The 23,105-nt window shown below is 46.6% G+C and overlaps 2 protein-coding genes across 5 annotated transcripts in view; both read right to left on the bottom strand.

Moving 5' to 3' along the window:
* LOC119549448 (nephrin) overlaps positions 1 to 23,105 on the bottom strand; it is a 63,541-nt gene that overhangs the window by 17,472 nt on the left and 22,964 nt on the right. Inside the window, exons 4-18 of one of the 4 annotated variants that reach the window (XM_037857544.1) lie at positions 20,693 to 20,866; positions 18,373 to 18,526; positions 17,359 to 17,495; positions 15,249 to 15,416; positions 15,049 to 15,180; positions 11,710 to 11,846; positions 10,874 to 11,027; positions 10,161 to 10,298; positions 9,676 to 9,840; positions 8,710 to 8,988; positions 8,362 to 8,643; positions 7,867 to 8,290; positions 7,183 to 7,349; positions 6,067 to 6,255; positions 4,910 to 5,059 (exon numbers count right to left, since the gene is read on the bottom strand). In XM_037857544.1, the coding sequence (XP_037713472.1) occupies positions 4,910 to 5,059; positions 6,067 to 6,255; positions 7,183 to 7,349; positions 7,867 to 8,290; positions 8,362 to 8,643; positions 8,710 to 8,988; positions 9,676 to 9,840; positions 10,161 to 10,298; positions 10,874 to 11,027; positions 11,710 to 11,846; positions 15,049 to 15,180; positions 15,249 to 15,416; positions 17,359 to 17,495; positions 18,373 to 18,526; positions 20,693 to 20,866 (2,850 nt within the window). Of the gene's footprint in view, positions 1 to 4,826; positions 5,060 to 6,066; positions 6,256 to 7,182; positions 7,350 to 7,866; positions 8,291 to 8,361; positions 8,644 to 8,709; positions 8,989 to 9,675; positions 9,841 to 10,160; positions 10,299 to 10,873; positions 11,028 to 11,709; positions 11,847 to 15,048; positions 15,181 to 15,248; positions 15,417 to 17,358; positions 17,496 to 18,372; positions 18,527 to 20,692; positions 20,867 to 23,105 lie in introns of those variants that run through there. The other 3 variants (XM_037857541.1, XM_037857542.1, XM_037857543.1) reach the window with 3 other exon arrangements.
* On the bottom strand, positions 13,141 to 14,534 carry LOC119549449. Its single transcript, XM_037857545.1, has one exon. It carries the CDS (start codon positions 14,428 to 14,430, stop codon positions 13,321 to 13,323), a length of 1,110 nt encoding a protein of 369 aa, XP_037713473.1. The 5' UTR covers positions 14,431 to 14,534; the 3' UTR covers positions 13,141 to 13,320.

The raw sequence follows: 23,105 nt of genomic DNA, 5'->3' as shown, positions 1-23,105 counted from the left end.
CATATGCACACGCAATTCGGAATCTATGCACTTTTGTGTGGGCACTCATAGGGAAAAAATTAAAAATTGAAAATGCATTTAAATGCTGGGCCGCAGTCCTGAACGGCTCAGATATCTGTTCCCGGCCTGCCGATGACAGGGCCCTATATATCTCTCTATACATATAGCAATACGTGTGTGTATCCTGCGAAAGCTCACTGATTTTATGGCTTAGTGAGTTAAAAACATTTTTCGGCATTTGTCAGTTGTTTTATTTATGACGACAAACGAGTGGCAGGCAGAAGGGCGTTTCGGGGCAGGGGCATTTAAAATAATAGACCTGGCTTTAATCAATTAAGGCAATTAAAAACATGACCGCTGCCTACACGAGTGTGTTTATTCGGATAGAGAGAGCGGGCCCTCATAAATGTGTTTACCAAACAAAAGTTTAGATTGGGTTGCAAGAAGAGTGTTCGAAGGGGGAGTACCCCTGGGTTATTATGTTTCGAATTTTTCGTAATTTTCGATTGAAGGATTTCTAGCTTGTATAGGGGTAAGATAAAACGAAATATGTTTTAGCAAAACAATTATATTCCGTGGTAATATATTGATATTTTTAAAAATGCACGTAAAAACAAAGAGATTTCCTTGAATGCTTCAAAAATAAGCCAACAACCAGAGCATTATTTTTAACCTCAGTGTATGCATATGCTTCTTGAAATGCATAGATTAGTTTGCGCTCAGCATGAATATTTCATTATATTTAAAAGCCTTAGTTGGTTTTTGAAGTACTGCTTTTTGGTTTATGCCTCCGAGCCCCAAAACACCACACAGCCTAAGCGCGATTTACCGGGAAACTCGTGGTCCAGACAGACAGCTGGCAGAATGTGTGACCCCTTGGCAGGGTATTAATGGTCGGCGGGCGGGCTTATCGCCCTCCGACGTTCTGCTGACCCAAACAGACGGGAAATAATCCGCTCTCGCATTCCGCCCGTTGTTTTTCTTTTTGCCACTGCACTTTGCGGCTCCGCCACGCCGCACGGAGATTACAAATTTTGCACTTATGCCACGAAAAGCCCGGCCGGATCTCTTTCTATATGCGTATCTACATATATATACGTATGTGGGGCGCGGCTTAGACAGATTCTGTGGTCATCTGGGCACGTTAATGACGGCGACGTCTGCTTTGAAGGTCTTTTCTGGTAAGCCCCCTGTCCTGGCGACAGCTCTCAATTATTCGCTGGCCGGACTTGCGGTATGCCGCTGTGGATTTCCCGCTTTGTGCCATTTGAATGTGCCGGCTGCTGAGGCATTCCCATAAGCGCTTTGTTTCTGGGTCCGGCGAATTTATGAACTCCCGTTCCCCGCCGCAAATGGATCCCCTCTTCCCCGGCCTGTCACGACCAGTTGCCTAAGCAGCAAACTTTTCGACATTGCTGAGCCAGCCCTGTGGCGCCCGGACCTCCTCGATTTGGCCAGATTTCCCCGATTTCCCTGACCACGACAGCCTGTGCGCTTATCTGCTCAGATTCGATGTCGCAGCTCTCTCACGCACGCCAGAAGCCCCAGTCCCATTCCCAGTCCCAGTTCCAATCCCAATCCCCTGGTCCCCGTCAATTGTTTAAAGAGTGTCAAAGTCAAGTGCTCGCCAGTGGGGCGGCCATCGGGTTTGGGCCATGTTGGCAGTGGTTGAGGGGCCTATGGACTGCCCGGCTGGGTGGTCTTATCGCTGGTGGCAACGTTGGCATAAAAGTTTCGCCCCGCCAAGTCGTAAAAGTGTCGCACTCAACTATATCCCCAAGAACGGGTTGCGGGCCATTTCACTTTTGCGCCCTGCACTCGCTCTAAAGTTTCACTCCTGGCCCAGAGATAATACACCCTTCGTGTTGATGGGTGCTCTCTATTTCCTATTTGGGCTGTTGGAAAAGTTGGCTCTTTTTTGTGCCGCGAAATCTATTGCCATGTGGGCCTGTGCCCATGCCCCTAACTTTGTTAACCACTCACGAATGCCCCGGACCAATTGTTTGATGCAACTCCTCTTTGGCTTTTAAGTGGGCCATGGAAAGTGCACTTGGAAAGACCTCTAAGTTGTTTAAGGCAACCAGGATGGTAAATTATAAAAAAAAGGTAGAGTGAGTGTTGATCAGAGATCGTAAAGGATAGGTAAAATAATTATAAACGAATAATATCTAAACTACAATGGAAACCCGGGATCTAAGCAGTGCTGATTTAGTTATTATTTACTCATTATAAAATCAGATCCCACATTCTAGGCCAAAATTTTGCCCTCAGTGTAAGGGGCCAGGCGAAAGGCAATAAACATTAGAGATGGCGCTATTCGGGATGTTCCGGCTCAGGCCCAGCTCATACGAGAATGAAATATGTGGCACTGGGCATTGACTGTGGCTGCGGCGATGCGATGGTCACTGCCGCTCCCTTGTTCATGGCTGCTGTGGTCGATGACCGGCATTGGAATGGACGGAGGACCTCGGATGGAGGACTCCGGACTCCGGACCGGGGACGACCAGCAGTCGGCGACGGAGCTGAACCACTGAACCAGCTGCCAACCGCAGACTTTTGGCATAGTTTATCGGACAGCGACAACTACAGCGAAAGGCTTCTTAGGCGGCCTCTAGTGCGGTTGGGCTTTTGGTTTGCCGAAGAGTCGGTTTTTCGTTCGGGCTTGGGTTTGGTTTCGGTATGAGATGGGATGAGATAGCTGGGCGGCGGGATGGATTTCCTTTCTGTGCGCCATGCGGCATTTTGACACAAAGGCACAAATGCACATTAAAAATGCATATCCGAGGGCTGCAACAAAAACACAAGTCAAGTTTCGCCAGCGAAAACATTGAAATATGCAGAGAGATATCCCCCGACAGGGTTCTCCAACTCCCACTCCCAAGCCCCCACCTCCATCTCCATCTCCATCTCCGCCTCCGCCGGCCGGCCAACGCACCAGTTTCTCTGACAACTTCACAAAAAATGGGGAAAAAAGGCGAAATGGATGGAAAAATTGTGAGCACTGAAAACGGGAAAAGTAAAAATCCTTTTGGGCATTGTCAGTTATCGGCTTTTGACAGGGATAAGGGGCTGGCGGTACGGAATCGGGATCGGGAGTGGGACGGGGAACGGGAACTCCACACTCCCCCGACATTGTCATAAAAATGTTGTTCCTTCCAGGAGGGTTTTCCTCCGCTTTTCGTTTTCGTTGCTGTGTTTGTTTGCAACAAGACTGAAATATGAATTTTCTTTTGTGTGGAGCGGGATTGCATTCATATCCCGGCACTCGCCATTTGTTCAACTGTGCCGCACTGGCAACGAAAGACAGAAATAATGGAGTCTGGCCCGGCCTGGGATTCTTAGGGAAATTTCTTATTTATGTCCTGCGGCTGTAGTTCATGCTACTCGTGCTTCCCGTTTGAAAATGTCAAAAAATAACTGGCCCACATTTTGTTCCCCCGATTAAGTCAGTTTAGTTTAGTTTCGGGGCGTGTCGCCCCCCTTTTTGCTCGCCTAATGAATCAAAAGTTTTTAGTGAAAGAGCCCGAGATGTTAATCAACTCATAACTCAAATGTTTACGCAAACTGTATGACAGAGCACATATAAGAGAGCTGCAAATATGACACTATGTTGTTCTTACATGGTGCCAAACACCCTGCTTAAACAAAACTCTGAAAGTCTGGTTTCCAAAACGAAATAAAATGTGAAGTTATGAGCATAGATAAATTATGCATTTTTGGAACTTAAATAATAGCAAAATTATCCAGCTGGCTATGAGAAATTGGTTTTTAAATAGCCTAAACATTGTTTTTTGTTTTCGATAATTCAAAAAATGCTGGCTTTTTCGGAATTTCGAGTATCTAGTTACACAAACGGTCTTCTCAATTTGCATAAATTTCGAGAATTTGGTTCAGGCTTATTTGTGCTGCATCGCGATGCAGCATCATTTGCTGCCCTGCTCATTCACTCCTGCTCAATGGAAATAATTTGGTTAGCCGGCAACGACGCTGCGTGTTGCATGTCGACTGGCGGCACGTAAAAGAGATTCGGTGCTGGCACATTGCGTATACGCCACGTCTCAAATTTGCCAGCTGGATAGAATGGCAAGGAAAAGCTGTCCCGGCAAATGGTAACAATTGCTGATGGCGCCGTCAGGGCTTCCATTTTAAAGTTGGCTCCACTCTAGTGGTGAAAAATAATTTCGTTTTAATAAACAACCCTCGGCAAACATGTCCGACACTTGTCGACACGTGCTCCCCGACCTCTGAACCTGAGCCCCGTCGCCCGTGGAGCCGAGAAAGCAATCTGATTTCCGGAAGATTGTGCATTCAGCTAAGAAAACGATGCACATTTGTCTTGCTGGCTGTCCGGGTCTCTTGTTCGATAAACAGCAGCACTTGGCTGCCGGGTGCCCAGGATGCATCATTATTTTCTGTCATCATTATACTCCGAGCCGGAGACTTCTGGCCCTGCCTGCTCCATCCCGGCCACGCTTGGCATTGGTTGCTGGCGGAAATTACAAGAAGCCAAGGCGGGAAAGTGATCCGGGTGGAGTGGATCCCCGTCCTGGGAGCCTGCGTATGCAGGAAATTGTTTAGTGAGCTTCATAAAGGGGGCCGGCCTGCCTCCTTGCGTCCTTAGTGGGCACCGGAAGCTGCACAACGCGCTCGCTTCCGCATCCGGCGGTGTCACGGAAGTGGTGCCAGCTGCCAGTGCAACATGGCGATGCAATTGTCTAGTGGCATTCGGGATTCGGAATCCGGAATTCGGTGTTCGGAACTTGGAGTGCCAGCCCCGCACAGGAATAACCCCAATCAAAGGCGAGTCCCAAGACAACAGGCAGAGCAAATAAGCCAGTACATCAGAACGCAGTATACACCGCCCACATAATAGTCATAATAAAAATAAATAATAACAAATAATAATAACCTTTCTTGCGGCGCTGATGCACAAAGAACCAGGCAACCAGCGACGCGTTGACCAGGAGGAAGCCAAATGCCGCCAGGGAGATGCCAATTATGACCAGATTCGGTGTGTTGCTGGAGTCCTCGGTTAACTCGGCTGGCATCAGTTCAAGTCCTTGACAAAACGAGCCATGGAAAAAGTAAAAAATATGGTTGCAAAAATAAAACAATAAATAAATGCGAAATGAAATGAGAAATTGTAATAAAAAGGAATAATATCGTGAGGAATAAAAATATAAAATGGCGCAGAGCATAGCAATGAACGCGCTGCCCCAGTTCCCCATTTCCCAGTACCCAATTTACCAGCTCCCAGCCTCGGACTCGTGGATTCGGCTGCGGATTCCGACCCGGAGACGGGGTCGAGGGTCGAATTCGGTTGGCATGGCGAGCACACGCAGCGAAATCAAATAAAGAGACCGACTAGCGACCAGCGAGTGACGCAAATCACGTAGAGGCTGCGAAGCGGAGCCGGAACATGTGATGGCAAATGAAATTAGCGACGCCATCGCCATTCCACAGCGATTCCCATCGCGATGTCCATTCCCATTCCCATTCCCGTTCCCATAGCCGTTTCCTTTCCGGTTCTATCCACAATTGCTGACCACCGGGCACGTGCGCTGACAACGCCCACAAATTAAAAGAAAATAACGGAGGCGACTGCGGGCCGAGCCGAGGGAATTAGAAATTCAAATGCCCACGGACATGGACTCCAGCTCCCATGCCTTTCAGACCCAACTATGACTCGCCATTAGGCCCCATCTTGGTCGATTGCAACAATGCCAGCACACTGAGATCATGACCCTGGTAAGTGTATAATCTTACTGGCAGCATTTTAAGGTTTTAAAAATCAAAGTAATGTAGTTAACTGAAAATAAGAAACATGCTAGTAACCCTAATGAGTTTTTAAAATCCTATTACAACATCCCTAATAATCGTAATCTACTCAGCATCTATTATAACTATATAATACGGTGTAAATATGTAAAAATCTATTAAGCTCAAGTTTTTTAACAACCCATCTTTGATATAAAATGAAGTTCAGGATTGACCCTATACCATTTCTCCCCGTGTGGCAGCAGCAGCAGCAGCCGCAGGATTCGCGGTGGAAACGGATCCCCTCACCTCGCTTGAGGCGCTTCTCGTTCCGTTTGTGCAGACAGCAGCCGATGACAAACACGTTGAGCAGGACGACGACGATGCCGGCGCCCACGCCCACCAGGAGCATGCCCGATGTGCCACCCAGCGGCGTCTGGCTGGTGGTCGGCGGTCCGCCTCCCAGCGACGAGGCCGGATGCGAGGGGGGCGGGGCTTCTGCCGGTGGAATGGATGGATAGATGGACATTGTGGGGATTGTGGCCGTTTGCGGTGGTCGCGTCGTCGATGTCGTTGACGTTGTTGATGGTCGTAATGCAATTCCAATTAAGAGCAGCAGGGTCGGGACGAGATCATTGGGTGAGACAACAAATCGGATCCTGGCGGCTTCACATGCCCCCACGGCCATTTCTTACGCTTCATAATCTACAGTCGCGCCCATTGGAATTGCTAAGTCGGTGGTGGTGCAGGTCGTAGTTGAAAAGGGTCATGAATGGCTACAGAAAGGTGATCTAACATTTTAAAGGGATATGTTCCTGGTTCAATACACATTTCAGGAAATTTTGATATTAGCTTGATGTTACTTAGAATGTTTATTGTGTGTAGTATAACTTGTACCTAGACTTTTAAAAATCTATCGTGTTGGTTTGTATTATATGTTTCGAATTATATGTTTTAATTTGGAGTATAAATGCATGTAAGTAAGTCAAACACTAATGTCGTTTGTTGAACTAGTACCCCAAAACTGATTTCAAATCTCTGATTTATTTGGACCTCTGTATGCAACTCTACCAGTCTGTCGGCAATAACAAAATCCCCGTCTGGGCTAATTTCACTTCATCAATTATTTCGGTTGACTCATTCCATGCGTGCTTCTAATTAGGCTGATAGCTGCTTATCATACTGGCTAGCTAATTAATTCCACAAATCTGCCGACTCGTTGCCGGACAACTGGCCCGGCACCACCACCTCCTCCTGCTCCCCGGTAGTTACCGATGCGATGGTACCATTCTTCCGATTCCGCCGAATCGAACCCGTGCTCCAGTGGCCATAAAAGCCAAATGGCGGACTCGCATAAATCAATGTCAGCATCGCTGACCGAGTGCTCCACTCGCGGCCAATTTGAATGCCGTGCTGAGGACTTACCTTTGGTCTCGGCCCGTGCCAAATCCGGCAGGTAGGAGCTCTGGCCCAGCTCGTTGTAGGACATCACCGAGAACAGATAGAGCGTATTCATGCGCAGCCCGCCGATGGTCAGCTTGTGGCTGTTGGGCAGCCCATCGATGTATTTGTACTGCTCGCGGTCGACCATCCTGCAAATGAGTAGGCAGAGTGCAATTCCATTAGTGCCAGGAGCCATGACAGTTGCACACAGGAAAACCCTGCAAAACTACCTACTTTTTTACAGTAAAAGAAGTTCTCTGATGTGTAATGACTAAGGTTTATTTACCCCGTTATTTTAAAAATAATGAAATACCTAATTAACCTAAATGTTTTAACTATCTTCTTACCATTAACAAAACTTAAATTTAAATTTGAGAAATGATAATTCTTAGTTAGTTATTGAGAAATGGAAATTCTTAGTTATCGTCTCTATGAAAAATCTCGACAATCGAAATAAAAAGAAATTACTCTGGGTAAGGCCAAGTCTGCAACGTTCAAAAACTCCCCGAAAAAGAGAGCAAAATTAAAAATGGCGGAAATATCAAAGTAATATTCCCGTGTCTAGATAGAATTGTTACTGAACTTATCATATCTTATCAAGTAATTGTCTATAAAATTGTTCTCCGTGCATGATTTCCATATGCCAAAACATCCAATATCACTCACCTATAGCGCACGCGATATGAGGCCTTGAGGCCACCATCGAAGCCCGGTCTCCAGGACACGGTGACCGTGTCGTGTGTGACGTTCAGGATATGGAGGCTGAGGGGTGGGTCGGGCTGCGATGTGATTTCCAGGCGCACCGTCTCCACCGCCTCACCCAGGTCGTTCCTGGCCACGCACTCGTAGGCCCCGTAGTCCGCCGGTGCCACTTTGTCCACGATTAGCGTGGACTCGTAGGTCAGCGAGTCAATCTTGCGCTCCTCCACCTCGTACTTGTACGTTCGGTTGATGGGGAGGTCCTTCTTGTCCTGGCGCCAGATGAACTGCGGCTTGGGCGACCCCTGTGCCCGGCAGGGCAGCCGACCCCGCTCTCCTGTCCCGCTGGCAGCTCGCAGGAGCGTTGGTGCCTTGGCAATCTCAGGAGCAACTGGAGGAGGCGCAGGTCGGGTTACGTGGAGGTAGAAATAATAAGAAAATGAAATATGTAAGACCACTTACACTTGACAATCAGCAGGATGTCGCGGTTAGTCGGATTGGCCACACGATTGTCGGCCACGCACCGGAAGTTGCCCACATCCGCGCGCTGCGCATCCTTGATGTGCAGGTAGGAGGTGCCGTTCGCAAAGGTCGTCGATGTCTTCACGGTCATGTCGTAGCCCACTCGCTCCCACTTCACATGCTCGTCGCTCAGCGGTTTGCCCTCCACGCTGCAGGACAGCATTGCGTCCTCGCCGGGATTGACAATGATGTTCTCCGACACCGACTTGATGGTGGTTCCGTCTGTGGGGCGGAAATCGAATTAGTTCGATTAGGGAAATCTCACAGAGCGGCGGGAGTGGTACTCACATTCCACCACCACTGTGATGTTCAGGGTGGCCTTTCCCTGCGAGTTGGAGGCGCTGCAGGAGTAGATCCCCGCATCGTCCCGGTGCAGGCGGGTGAAGTTCAGGCTCCCGCCATCCGCAAAGATGCGATGCTCGCCGTCCTGCGGAATGGTGGCCCCATCCTTGGTCCACTTGTAGGCCACCGGCGTGGGATTGGCCTGCGTTTGGAGCGACACCTGCAGCGATTCGCCCTCCACGCCCACCGCCGTCGACGAGGGCGGCGGCACGAACTTGGGTCGATCTGGGGGTTAAAGGTATAGGGGGGTCACTCAAACTATAAAAGCTGGAAGAGCAATCTCTTTGGGTTACTTTAATCTCACTTTTTAATGCGTCTTAATGTTTAAGGGCTTTCAAACTGTTCAAAATTGATTCAATGAACTTAAAGGGGAGTGGGTTTGGGAAGTAACTAACGTTTAAAGTGTTTTGTATTAAGAAATTCTACTGTTCACTGTATTGTTAGTTTATGAAACTCGACAACACAATGAATTTAATAAATCAACAATTATTGCTCGTTTTAAGAAAATTTCGTACTTCATTGGCGTATAACTCACAATGGATTCACGAATAAATCAGACTTGATTTGTAGATATAAAAGAAGTTTGATTTTCATTAAATTTATAATATGTTCTGATATTTTTGAAATATTTTGCACTCTATTTAAATACAGCTCGCACTTGATTTAAGTGCATTTCATACATAAATTAATCAAAATTAAAATTTGTTTTAATAACGCTCTCAAATTTAGAAATATATTTTACGAACAAAACGTTCTTTAAATCAGAATTTTTAGTTTGTGCTTAAAACAAGCCCAGAGTGCTGGTACAAAACGAAGGGACTTAACGAAGGGATAGCCCCACAACGTAACTTATAGATTCGACTGGCGATTGCAGAGCCCGTCTAATTGAGCAATTAGGCGGGACGTACTTACACAGGACATCCAGGCTGACCGCCTCGTGGACGCTCCGCTGGAGAGCTTGGTTGGCGCTCTGGCAGGTGTAGACCTGGCCGTTCATTTCCTGTGTGACGTTCACCCTGAACTCCAGCGTGGAGACCGTGCCGCCCCAGAGACCCGGCTTGGACGTGTTATTAATGCCTGTGGGTCGGGCAAGGGAATGGAATGCCGGCGGTTCCGGTGGGCGGACAGGGACACAGGATTCGGATCAGGATCGGGCGGGGCAATGGCAAGGGCGATGGCAGGATGGAGTGGGAAAGGGGGCAGAGAAGAAATGGGCGTAATTTTAGTGACTGGCAAGCGAACCGGATGTTGTCGTGGAAACGCCTCGCACCAACAAAGTGCAATGGCGGCGCCGGCAAGTCCATGGCGAATGGCGAATTGCGATGGGCAAACTTCCAATTGCCAAATCGCTTGGCCAGGCCCAAAGAGCCAAGCAGACCAAGCCATTCCGTACGTACCTTCGATGGGGATGCCGTCCTTCCACCAGGACAGCTTTGCCGGCGGATTGCTGGAGCTGGAGTCGCAGATGATGGCTGCCTCCATGCCAGGTCGCAGTTCTTCCGGTTCAATGCGTATTTTGACCGTCTCCGGGGCAACTGAAAGAGCACACACACCAATGGATATTAAGAAAGGACGCAGGAGCCGGTAAGTACCCCTTCCCAAGTATTTTAAGCACTGTTCTGCACTGGCAACATAATATTAAGTATTTCAAATCATTTCGAATATATATTTAATATGTGAGTCCTTTTTTTTTTCCCTACCAATTTGATGGCAAATTTAATACTAAGTATAAATGTTGTATCGCACTCTTTTTGCCTCTGCTAAATAGAGCTATAAAAAAATTGTAAATTTGTAGGACCCTTTATCGGTTTGCTTTAAACAGCAGATAAACCACAATTAAATTGAATTTAATTTTCCTGAGATCTTAAACAAAAAAATCATTAAAAAAAAAGAAAATCTACAAAAGTTTGTTTTCCTAAATAACTCAGAGCTGTTGAAAATGTTTAAGTAAGTTATGGGACATCGTTTAAAAAATGGTAGGTGGTAAACAATTTTCAAACATATTTGCTACTTGAATCTATGTTCTAAAAGTAAAAGGGCATCCCCTTTAAAAAAAATAATGAAATGGTGATAAACCTAACTTAGAATGATATATCTTGAGTGTACTCACAGTGGACGCTGAGCGTGGTGGACTGGAAGAGTGGGATTTCCGTGGCGCTGTTGGAGGCCTCGCACCGGTACTGGGCCTGGTTGTCGGACACGTTGGCCAGAATGGTGATCTCGGCCGACACCGATTTGTCCGCCGCCCGTATGACCGAGTTTATCTGCAGGGGGAGAGAACGCTTATTTTTTTTGGTCGAAACACATCTCCAAAGAGCACAGCTGGCGGATGCATTTTAATTTCGCTGATAAAACGTCGTCTAATCTGAGCGAGCGAGCTGGCGAGCAAACGCGGCGCGCAGATGAGTCCCCCGAGGGGCGGAGATGAAAACTCTGACACCGCAACAAATGGGAAACGGTAAAACAGGAAGCCGCACCTGAAACTGCAGGTGCACCTGCCCACCCACCTACGACCCACCACCCCATCACAACCATCAGCATCAGCCCGACGGATAAGTGTGTGGGCTGATGAGCTGCGGTTGTGGGTGACTTGTTTTATTTTTCCACCGTATTTACCACCTTTTGTTCAAAGTTCTAACGATAGTTTTGCTCTCGATTATTGGTAGGTGGAAGGTGTGAAAACCGAAATCGTTCTGGCATCAGAAGCGCACGGCTGCAGTGGCTCATTAGCACTTTAAGCCCATAAAGCGGAAGCGGAAATGGTCAACAAAAGCGCCATTATTGTTTTGCGGATGTTTGCTGCCTGCCGTTGATAGTGTGCTGCCTCTCGCTCGCTCTTTGTTCAGTGTGTGTGTGTGTGTGTGTGTGTCTCTGTGTGTGTGTGAGTTTTCTGCGGAAAATGCAAACAAAGGACGGCAAAAAAAGAAGGGAAATTTCAGCACTCACCCTTTTGTCGTTTTTGTACCATGTTAGCGTCGCCAACGGATTGCCGCCTGATGAAACGCAAAGCAGTTTTTGCACCGAGCCAGCTGGGATAATTTGTCCCTCCATATAGCCAGAAATTAATGGCGGCGCGGGCGGATCTGTGGGGAAGAGGCAGCGGCAGAGGCATTCGGAGGATAAGAAAAACGTTTCGAAAAAAGACAAACAAAGGAGCCAAGCAGGGGAAATGGGCCAGCGAATTGTGGCCCCAAAAACTTAGCCACGAGCCAGCAAATTATGGCCTACAACAAAAACAGCAAAGGACTAGGACCACGGGCAGGACCAACCGCTGTGTCCTCCGTGAGAGCTGCCAAGAGCGGCCGAACAATAAAAATTAAAATTATTTAATTTGCCGCGCATAAAGTAAAAATATCCGCAGGGCGTCCGCATCCTCAAGGCATGACCATGCACATACCATCGCCTCGTCCTTGATTGGTGGGCCGATGCCGGGTGGGTGGCTCATTACCTTGGGGGTCCGTTAGTCATTTCCAGTGCTCATGGTATGGGTAATAAATGTAAATCCCTCGCCGCCCCCTCCCGCCGCCCTTTCCTGTGATGTTGGTCAGAAAAATTAATTAGCGCTGCAGGAGAGCGCTCACAAAGGACATCCAGCCCAGAAGAGGGCCGTAGGGGTGGGCTGCTCCACCATGAGTGTGCTCTGGCTGGATGATCCGAAACTAGAAATCGCAATTATTAATAAGCCAACCCAAAGCAACCCCAATCCACCTGTTATCGACTGACTTTGGCTGTCAGTCCTTTATCCTCGCCAGGAATCCCTCATCCCTTCACGAGCTATTTTTTCCTGCGTGTTTTTTGTCACTGCCTTCGCTTATAATTGAGTCAAATGAAGAGTGACACCGAACATCGGATAATGGAGTTTACGGCACTTGCAGTTGTCGCTCGGCGGAGAAGTGTCACTCTGCGGCGGCAAAAGGGGGTGGTGTCAAGATCCCGGATGCGTACATCCAATCGGACCTTCACCGGGGTCACTCAAACAGTGTGGGCATAGGAAAGATGGCACAAACATCGCCAACTTTTCCAGCCAGCCATCAAAAACAAATTCTATTTCATGTGGTTTGATCTAGAATACACATTGATTTCTGTATGCAATCTAAAAACGTTCATTCAAGGGTAATTTATGGGCCTAATTCTGAATGTCAGTTGAAGGTTATTGTTTGTTATCTGTCAGAAAAAGTTAGCTTGAAGTAAAATTGTTCATTAGTTTTCTCAACGTGATATTAATTTTATAAACCAAAAGTCTTAACCGTCTGTTACCACACGATTCATTTAGTTGGGTTTGAAGAAGAGTATACTATGGTAACCTATATGTTTGCTAGTTTGGCTTTCAATCAGCTCGAACAGCAATTTACCTCAATCACAAAAGTTAACATGACGTTGAGTAATCGGAGTTTAATTAGTAATCAGTCATTTAAGATTTTTATCTTCTATCTTCACAGAACTATTTCCAGATTTACAGTATACTGCCTTTTCCACAAAAAATATGATCCCCAGCCTTTCCGAAAAACCGACTACGATTTACACACACTGAAAGGTTTCGATGCACATGAAAAGAATTTAAAGTAATCCGCAGCTGGTGAACAGCAGACCCCGGCTGAGCTTTCCGTTCTTGGTGCCGTAACTCTGGATGCACTCGCATATCTTGCTGCCCTTCACAATCCGGCCGAATCCCACTCGGGATCCATTGACCACGGTAAGCGGCTTGAACGAGATGGCAAACGAGAGGTGCTGGGTGAATCCTTTGACGTAAGCCTTGCTGAAGGATAATACGTAGCTGGAGGCTCCGTGGTCAATGACTTTGGCGTCGTATTCCAAAGGCTGGTGCAGCAGCGAGTCCGCCGCCAGCAGCAAGTCCGTTTCCAGCCAAAGATTGGGGAACAGTCGCTTGACCAGGAACTTGGAGTGCTGGTTGCACATGCAGGACTTGATCAGCTGCAGCACCACGAGGGGGGCTGCCTCCGTATACAGCTGGATCACAATCCTGCCAAGCGGTCGGGCGTCCTTCAGGTATATGTCAAAGTAGATGCGCGGTCGGAAGAGGCGGCGCAACTCGGCATCCGACTCGGGCAGCGGGATGTTGAAGGCCTCGTACTTGGCCATCGCCTGGGGAGGCAGCTCCAGCGGAGCCGCCTGAGCCGCGTTCCTGCCCACCAGCAGCCGCTTATCCGACAGGCCGGAGTCCACCTCGCTGTGCACCTCCATGATGCGTCGGCCGAAGTCGCGGTTGTCCCGCTCCAGCTGCTCCAGGCTGAGCAGGGCCAGCGGAACGCTGGAGACGGCGTGCACCACCTCGTAGCGGAAGGGATTGATGGCCCCGTGGGTGCGCATGGTGCGGGAGATCTCAACGAGCAGCTGGATGTTGGCCTTGGTGCGCTTCATAAACACCTGCGCCTCGTCCCGCAGGTTGTTCACTCCGGTGATGCGGGCTGCCTGGAAGTTGGGCGCCTCCGCGTCCACCGTGCTGATCGCCTCCTTGACCCGCTCGCGGTGCTGGCGCCACATCTTCATGCGGTTCACCATCAGAGGACCGCCCAGGATCTTCTTCGGCTTTGCCTTGACCGCCTTCTTGCGCTCCTTCACCTGCAGCAGAGCGGTCAGGCGCTGCTCCTCCGTCATGCGGGCCAACTCGCGCTGCGACGCGGATATGCAGATCGGAAACTCCGCCATTGCGAATGCGGAAAATCGAATATCAAGAAATAAAACTAGCAGTTCAATCGAGAATTTTTCACTTGAAACTATCAACCGAAATGTTAGGAAAGTAAAAATGAAATAACAGCCAGTCAACTTTTGAAAGATATTTCTCCAAAAAGGAATGTTTTGATCCTAGATTGAAAATTTAATAAAAATTAATAAATTCACAAAACAAACACATGTTGCGTGGTATTATAATTTCTCTGTTCCTAAAAACTCTCTCAAATCGAAAAGAGAGAGAGAAAGGAGCGTAAAGAGCGAGATAACGCTTAAAAGTACTCTGGGTAAGAGCGATTCAGCATTATTCGACGTTCTCCGAAATGAAAAAAGAGAGGAAAAAGCATGATGGCTACCATATCAAAGTGAAAAACTCCGTATCTAGGTAGAATCGATACAGAATTTCATCAAAGTTATTATCATATCCGATCTGTGTGATAAAACATATTAAGGATAGAATGCATAATAGAGTGGGTTAATCAAATCACCATGAACCCTTTGTGAATTTCTTTCATAAATTCATAAATATCTCCCCTGCTTGGCGCATTTGTGGTATTGTTTTTGCTAAAGGATAGTCACTGGTTTCGGAATACTTACACAGGACATTGATCGTGTGGGTGGAGACGACGTTCTCGGTCAGCTGCATGTTGAGTCCGTGACAGATGACGACCAGCGAGCGCTTATTGGGCTCCACGGTGGCGGTGATGTTCGAGGTGGTCGTCCAACCGCCTGCGATGACGGACAGAGATGGAAATGGATTAGTCGGGGGACTATGTCACACCGGCCCCGGCACTTACCCTCGGGACTGACAATCGTCTTTGAGGTGGCGTTGCGCACCTGCCGCCCGCCCACCATCCACTTGATCTCGGCGGGCGGATTCGATGGCGCCGTGGTGCATGTCAGCGGCACAATATCGCCGACGCGCGCCTCCGTGGGTCCCATCACGGTGACATGGGTGGGTGCAACTGGGGAGGAGACGAGCAGGTTGATTCCAGTTACCGGGGGACGCATAATGAAGGAGGCATTAATATGTAATAGGTTTGCGGCGAGCTCACTTGCGGCATGCTCGAGGCAGGCACACACGAGCATCTCCTATCCGCCAGTTTGAAACCCAACGCCCCTGGCTTCCCGTCTCCCGTTTCCCTAATAGCCTCGGGGAGGAGTGTCGGCTCCTGATGCCGCCTTCATGCAAATGATGACTGAGTGACTGACAGTCCGTCCGTCTGCGGAGCTATTACCTAATGCCATCGAAGCGGAGTAGCAGGAGCAGCTGCAGCTGCCGCTGCCTTGATGGATAAGTGCATACATTACGCATACGCAGCGTTGTCTTGGGCTTCCACTTTGAAGGGGGCAAGGACAAGGGCGTGGGCATGGGAATGGGAATGGGAATGGGAATGGCGCGCGGGGAATACGAAACTTTCGACTCGATATGTTTCGCATATAAATAAACATTATGAATTCTTAACTTCTCGCATCTTTCGTCGGTCCGTCTTAGCCATACATCTTCATTCCGGGCACACACCCAGGCACACTCGTGAGGGGCAAAAGAATGCTGATGCTGAATGTATTCCTGCTACGTCTTCAGTTTTGTTGTTCCACATTCGTTATACATAAATAATGCGTGTGCTAAGAGCCCGGCCCGCCAGCTGAGGCCACATCTGCTATCTATTTGGTACACATGACAAAACTAGCACAAAGGTAATCCAAAAATTCTATGGATATATGTGGAATTTGCTTAACTATTTCTTTGAAAACTAAGGGACTATGTTGTTAGAAATTCAAAAATATTTTACAGATTCCTAGGAATTGAAATCTATTATTCTTTGTAAACTAAGGACATCTGATTTCATAACCAATTGAATGTAAGTAATAATCAATCAGAACTAGATACCCGGATAAAGAAAATAAAAGCCTACAATTTTCTAATCCACAACACAATTTCTCCAAGTGCTGTGTGTGCGACTGTTGGCATATTCGTTTGTGCTGGCCACTCAATGTGGCATACTTATTGGGGCAAGATGGGGCCGAGTGGGCAGGCCTGACCTGTATGGCGCTTTGATTGGTATGCGCATAAACTGGAAGCTGCCAGCTAAACGAGTTTTGCCTCGCTGAGGGCGGGAGTAACCCTCCGCGCACTTAAAGCCCGCTTCAGGTAAAAGATGCCAATTTCAGCGGACTGCCGAGCACTTGAAATTTAAATATCGCGCATACGCCGCGTTGAGCGGCCGCCTCATCCATTTGCATGTGAGACACATGAGCAAGTAAGTAGTGGGGTGGCGGGGCAGAGGATGTGGCATGCAAATGTTTGCTGGTCTCCTCCGTCCGTCCAAGTGTCGCTAACGACTTTGGCACCGCGTCGTTCCGCCCGTCGGCTTTGTGTGCCTGATTGCAATTGTTGTAACTCTAACAAGCTGCAACGGCGGGGTTCAGAGGTCGAGGCACTGGGGGACGGGGCTCTGCGCTATTTGGCACTTGAAAAGAATTTGCATTGCTTGATTTGACAAAGCCAAGTGGGACGGAGACTGGAGAGGCTTTCAAAGTGCAAACTTAAGCTTAATTGCAAAAGAAAGCAACAGCCAGCTGAGCGAGTTGCCAGGCTTATTTCAGGGGACTCGACTCCAATCTGTGTGTGAGCCGTATGAGCCGCCTGCCAAGTGCTGCTGGCTCTGTGGAATTTGGAAGATGTCGCAGCCAAGCCAGGCTGTTGACACAATCCAGACCCCACATCGCAGAGTGCCGGCTCTCCGGTTCGCTATCCCGCATCCCGGCTTGTAATCTAGACACCCATTAAATCTGATATGCTACTCGGCCCGGGATATACTCGGCATATATAAATATGAAGAACGCGCAATTAGACGGCGCAAATTGGAGGCGGAGCCACCACGGATCCATTGGACCTCGACTTACACAGCACAGCCAGCTCCACTTCCGCCTTCAGCGGATTCTGCGACATCACGTTGCTCGCCTCGCAGCGGAATCGAGCCTTGTTGTCGCCCGCCTCGGCGGTGAAGGTGTAGATATTCTCGGACAACCGCCCAGAGGTCCTGCAAGTATAGCGCATATATTTATAATTAATATTTATTAACTTCACTAGAAATATCAGTGTTTTTAACATATTAATTTGTTTTAAAATCTTTTAAAACCTTAATTGAATATAAAACTTATTCAAGATTATTCATGCTTGGATTAAGAAAATATAAGTGCTTTTAACATATCAGGCTACTTTAAATTCTTTTAATATCACTGAAACTAATTTTGTAAAGTAAATATTATTGATTTTCATAAAAAATATAAATATAAACATTTAATATATAATAGTCTAAAGTGTAAATATGTTTAGGTATTGTACAATAAATTCTTTCATTATTTCTGATTAAAATTCAGATTAGTTCTCAAAATGAATATTTTTACTCAATAATATTCTTGGACATGGATTCAGTGCTGAAATCGATTGCTCCGGTCTAGTTAAAATGTAATGTAAGTGCTCTTAACATATCAGGTTACTTTAAAATCTTTTGATTTCTTTGAAACTAATCTTAAGATTTAAATATTGTTGATTTATTTGTTTAAATAAATAAACATATGTATTTAATAAAAATGCTTCTAAGATAATCTTAAGTGAAATTTTTTTTAGATAATGTTTAATAAATGCTTTCATTTTTTCTGGTTAAAATTCAGATTAGTGTTTAATTCAATAAAAAAATGTTGATTAAATAGTTTAATTTTTTTCTGATTAAAATTCAGATTATTTTTCAAGATTAGTATTTCTACTCAATAAAAAAAGGTTGTTTGTGCTAAAATCGATTGCACCGGTCTAATTTAAATAATTTATTTTAAATAGGCTTTATAAATTCACACTCGTTGTTAATTTTATTAGTTAACGATTTTTTAATATTTAGAAATTAAGGTAAAATGTCTCACCTGTAGGCCATGCGTATCTGGGACCCGTTCTTGTACCAGATGAGCTGGGCAGGCGGATTGCCGCCGCGACTCCGGCACATGAGCTCCACGGTTTGGCCGCGGCGCAGGGTTTCGCCCGGCGAATAGCCCTCGATATATGGCGGTCCTGGGGGATCTGCGGGATTAGAACAGAGCGCGGGAAAAGCCCGGTTTGAAAAACTCCACTGAATGCCGGTAGTTTGCTGTGTTTACAGTTCGCATATTTAATTGCGACTGCTGTCCGCAAATAAATTCAATATACACTAAAGTAAAGTGCGGGGAGCGCATATGTGCGCGACTGCAGCTGAAATTCGTACAGTTTTTAATTGAAGTGTTTGCATGCAAATCGTTTATGCGGTCATATGCATTATTTTCCGATTTCTCCTTTTTTTGACCCCCGACCCGGGGCGTCGGTAATTTCGCTTGTTGTGGGCGTCGCACTGGGCGATTAATAATAGTGTAAAATACCGCAGAGCGGTGGAAAAAGCTGTGACAGTACGTGTTAAATACATTTGGAAATTATCAGCGGCCGGAAAATAATTGGTAACAACTAGAAAATGGGCGAAACCAGCCGCCGCCTATCGTATTCCATATTCCACTGGGGAAAACTTCGGAAAAACATTAACTTTTATCCGCCTGCTTTGGGTCTGTAATATATTTTCTTTATCACAATTTGACAAGCGGTCAACCGTATTGAATCAACAGCAGCAATCAGGTGAGGCATAAAAGCTGCCAAGCACACACACTTTAAATATAAATACTGCCACATACACACACGGGGCGCCCACACGCACACACGCACATCCCCGGCAGGCGTGCAACGGAAAATTAAATTAAAATCACTTGAAATATGGTACGACCGGACCGAGTTGAGGCAGTGAGGAAGCAATAATAGCGCCATAATTAAGCCCCCACAGGAAGGCCAAATGAAAGGGGATATGCACCCTTTGCCGGCCTGAGTTCGCAGATAGCGCAACTCGATTTTTCGCCGTTTTTTTCGCTTTTTGCCAATTACATCGCGACGAGCTCTGGAAATGGCCAACGAACTGTGGCAGTTGGGGCCACCATTTGCCAGCTGCCTATGCATAAATAACAAACATAATTAATTTGAATGTGCGTGTGCAGGTGGAGCTGCTATAGCCAGTGGCCCGGGGCTGGGACAGGTGCCAGGAGGCAACCACCGGGGCCACCAGAGCCACCACTGCCGATGGCAACAATCAATAAGAGGACTTTTGGCATTCGTAATGGCTCTCGCCTCCGTGCAGCAGCGCAATTCGCAGTCGCGTTCCGATTCACATCCACATCGGCAGTGGCAGCTGCGCGGCACATTAGAATTTAAAAACTAATTAATACGCGCCCGAATCGCGCAATTAGCGGCCGTGATGGCAAATGGCATCCGCATCGGGCCAGGCCGATGGAGAATGCTGCAAAAAATTCATTGCCTGCACTGGGAGAAATAAGCGGTCGATGCTGCGCGGTCCATTCTAAACTTTGTTTTCAAATTAAAGTGTTGACATACAATAAAAGTAGCAATCATTTTTAGATACATATATGCTCACAGAGAAAATTCTGACGTTCTCATCTGAGTTGAAAATGTTCTTAAAAATAGAACGACATTTTTAAGATGAAAATGTTTTTATTTTGCTTGAATCAAGTTGAATTGGCGGTATTCAAGTACATTGTATGTACAAATAAACTATTAGTTCAGTCCTTAGTGTATACTTATCAAAAAGTTGTTAAATAAACTCAATTTAACTGTTCTCTTCTCACCATTTCGTTCTTATATTGATACCAAAATGTACTCACACGATTTTTAAGAACAATGCTCTCAATTCAAGAACAATGTTCTCAATTCAAGAAGGAATGTTCTCAATTCAAGAACAATGTTCTCAATTCAAGAACAATGTTCTTAGATAGTTTTCTCTGTGCTTTTTTGTTTAGGCATGTTTGGAATTTTTTTTAATTACTAAAATCGTTATAGTTATCTGCCAGTAGATTTTGGCTAACTAAAAAAGTATCTCCAAATGAATTGTAATGAATTCAAAGCGACAAAGCTGAGAGATCGGACATTATACCATAAAAGATAATTTTCCCAGTGCTTCAAATGTAGCAGCCTGTTTCCCTTCGGGGACTCCCCCCACACACACATACATCCGCCCCAGCACGCACGTTCAATTGTATAGCAAATTGAGCCGGCTAATGAGGTCACCCACACGACCTCCCGATTCTTGGATTCCGGGGTCGCTTGCGAACCACTCCGACTCCAACAGACGGCGACTGGAAAGGCTGAGAAGCTACTCACACAACACGGACAGTTGAACGGTGGCCCGCATGGGCATGTCCGGCGAGAGGGCCTTGTGCTTCGCTTGGCACGTGTACTCCGTGTAGTCGTCGTCGGGGCCCGGCTTCAGTTTGAGGCTCGAGGTAGTCGTGAACCGCTTGGCCGTTGACTCCTCCACGTTGTCCTCGCGTTTTTCTGCAAGAAAACAGAGGATATCCATTATTTAACAGGTGTTTAGATTGGCAGAACAAGTTGTGTGGCCATTAATCGTAGAGTTAAAGGTCGGTGCTTGTCTATAAAAGCTACAAAGTTGGAATTAAGCATGCAAATTCTAGAGGTTCCTGCACAGCGCAAATTTATTTTATCACAGTGTCAGGTCCAGTCTATCCGCACAAGTTTGTGTTAAAATTAGTTAATAAGTTATGATTAACCAATGGGACTACCTGTATGAAGCATAAACATGGTCAGTTAAGTCATGACCAGTAGATTAAAATGTAAAGTCTTAAAAGTTAAAGTAAAGGTGAATAAAATTGTAAACATATATGTCTTCACCTTCAATCGAAGGCACATTTATTTCGAACTTGGTAAAGAAAGTAACCTGTATCTCATGGTTGATGCACTTGTTTTTTCTTGATTTAAAAATAAATTTAAATTCTGGCTAATAAGTTTGATTTTACTAACTTTTGATTTAGTTTTAATTAAATCGAAAAATCACATAATCGTTGAATGAATATTGATCTGTACCCTAGCCTTCCAGGTAAACCTGGTAACATTTTAAAATGCACATCTAAGGAGTTTCCGTCTATAGTGATGTCTTTGACCTAATAACAAACATTTCCATTCGGAATACTGCCCCAATCGATCTGAGTTTACTGCATTTGGCAAGAAAGTGCTAAAGTTTATTGCCTTGGGAAATAAGTATTTCTCAACTGCCATCAATCGCACACCAGCAAGAGCGTTTTGTGACATCATTTTCAGTTATAAATTTTGAACGAGCCTCATCTGCGCCGAAAGTGTGGCCTAAAAAATGTGCCCCAGCCAGCCAACTATCGTGGTGGAGCACCACCAGCGCCACCCAACCACCATTTTACTCGGGGTAATCACCAAGATGGCCGCCTGCCCACATTAACCGCCATTTACGCGTCCCCACCACACAGACACACACACGCCCCTGACAGCTTGCAAATGATACAAAACCCAGACCAGAACTGGCCATTCTCGTAAACCCTGGACGGAGGGATGTGTTCTACGGGAATGGTTATGGGCATGGGGTCCGGCCGGAGTCCCTGCCGCAACATATTGCGTCATAAACATAATTCATCATGCAGCTTCCTTCCGCTGTCCACATTTCCTTGCGGATTTTCCTACATTTTAACGCCGCTTTGCGAATTTTCTTCCCATTTCCTGGCTTGTGTTGTTTTGCTCTTTTTGTTTCTTGTTTTTTATATGTTTACCCGAAAAATTTCCATCATCATCGTGGCTGTCGCCGTGCGTTTCACATTTTAAGCATTTTTAACGCGCCAGTTGTGCTAAAATGATTTCGTTCGTTACTGGCCAAATGGTGGGAGAGGAGTGGAAAATCCGCCACCCTTAAGGGCGTTGGGCCGTCGCCCCTTGCCCCTGCCCACCCACATGTACGGTTGTCGGGGCCATAATCATTATGAAAATTAAAAGTCGTGAAGGCGGCTAAGCGCCGTGTGATGGGATCGGCCCCCTATCCGCTTAGCCCGTTTACCCATTGACATTTGCATTTTTCCATATTTTCCAGCAGCTCTGTTTTCCAATTTGCTGACTGCCCAGCAGCGGCTAAATGACAAGGCACAAACACAGGGACCAGCGACCGGGGACCGGCACTCTGGACTCTGGACTCTGGACAGGACAGCGAACCACACAGCAGATAAGGGCTGAACATCGACAGTCGGCGCTTTGTTGGAGTATAAAATTATTATTTAAGCACCGTCATCAGGCCGAAAGTCGACGTCCATTTCCCTGTCGCCCCCGCATCCTGTCAGACCCTCGCATCCTGATCCTGCCGCCCCCGTTCCATCACATCACATGTGCGATGGCCAAACGGTTGACAGGCGTCACTTTGCCCATCTCCATCTGCAGGGCCATCGTTCTCATCCCCATCCGCATCACCATCGCCATTTGCCACCTTCACGGTCCCGGCTCATCCGCATCCGCACTTATCCCGGCTAAAAAGGGCCTGGCCAAAACCCATTTACACTTTTTGTATTCTGCATAATGCCTTCGAAGAGGAAATGTATATTGTTATGTTCGTACAACCTATGTTGTTTTAGGCAGTTTAATATCGCTGGGATATCTCGAGTCAGTTCTTCTCTTGGAATGTGAAAAAAGGTTTTGTTATAAAATATTATTAGCCCCTTTTATTACTTTAACTTGGTATTGCGCATTTCCTTCATATATCTTACTG

The sequence above is a fragment of the Drosophila subpulchrella genome, chromosome 2R, assembly GCF_014743375.2.
Source record: "Drosophila subpulchrella strain 33 F10 #4 breed RU33 chromosome 2R, RU_Dsub_v1.1 Primary Assembly, whole genome shotgun sequence".
In the NCBI taxonomy this organism is placed as follows: Eukaryota; Metazoa; Arthropoda; class Insecta; order Diptera; family Drosophilidae; genus Drosophila; species Drosophila subpulchrella.
The sequence above is the reverse complement of the archived record's forward strand: the minus strand, read 5'-3'. Positions and strand labels throughout refer to the sequence as shown.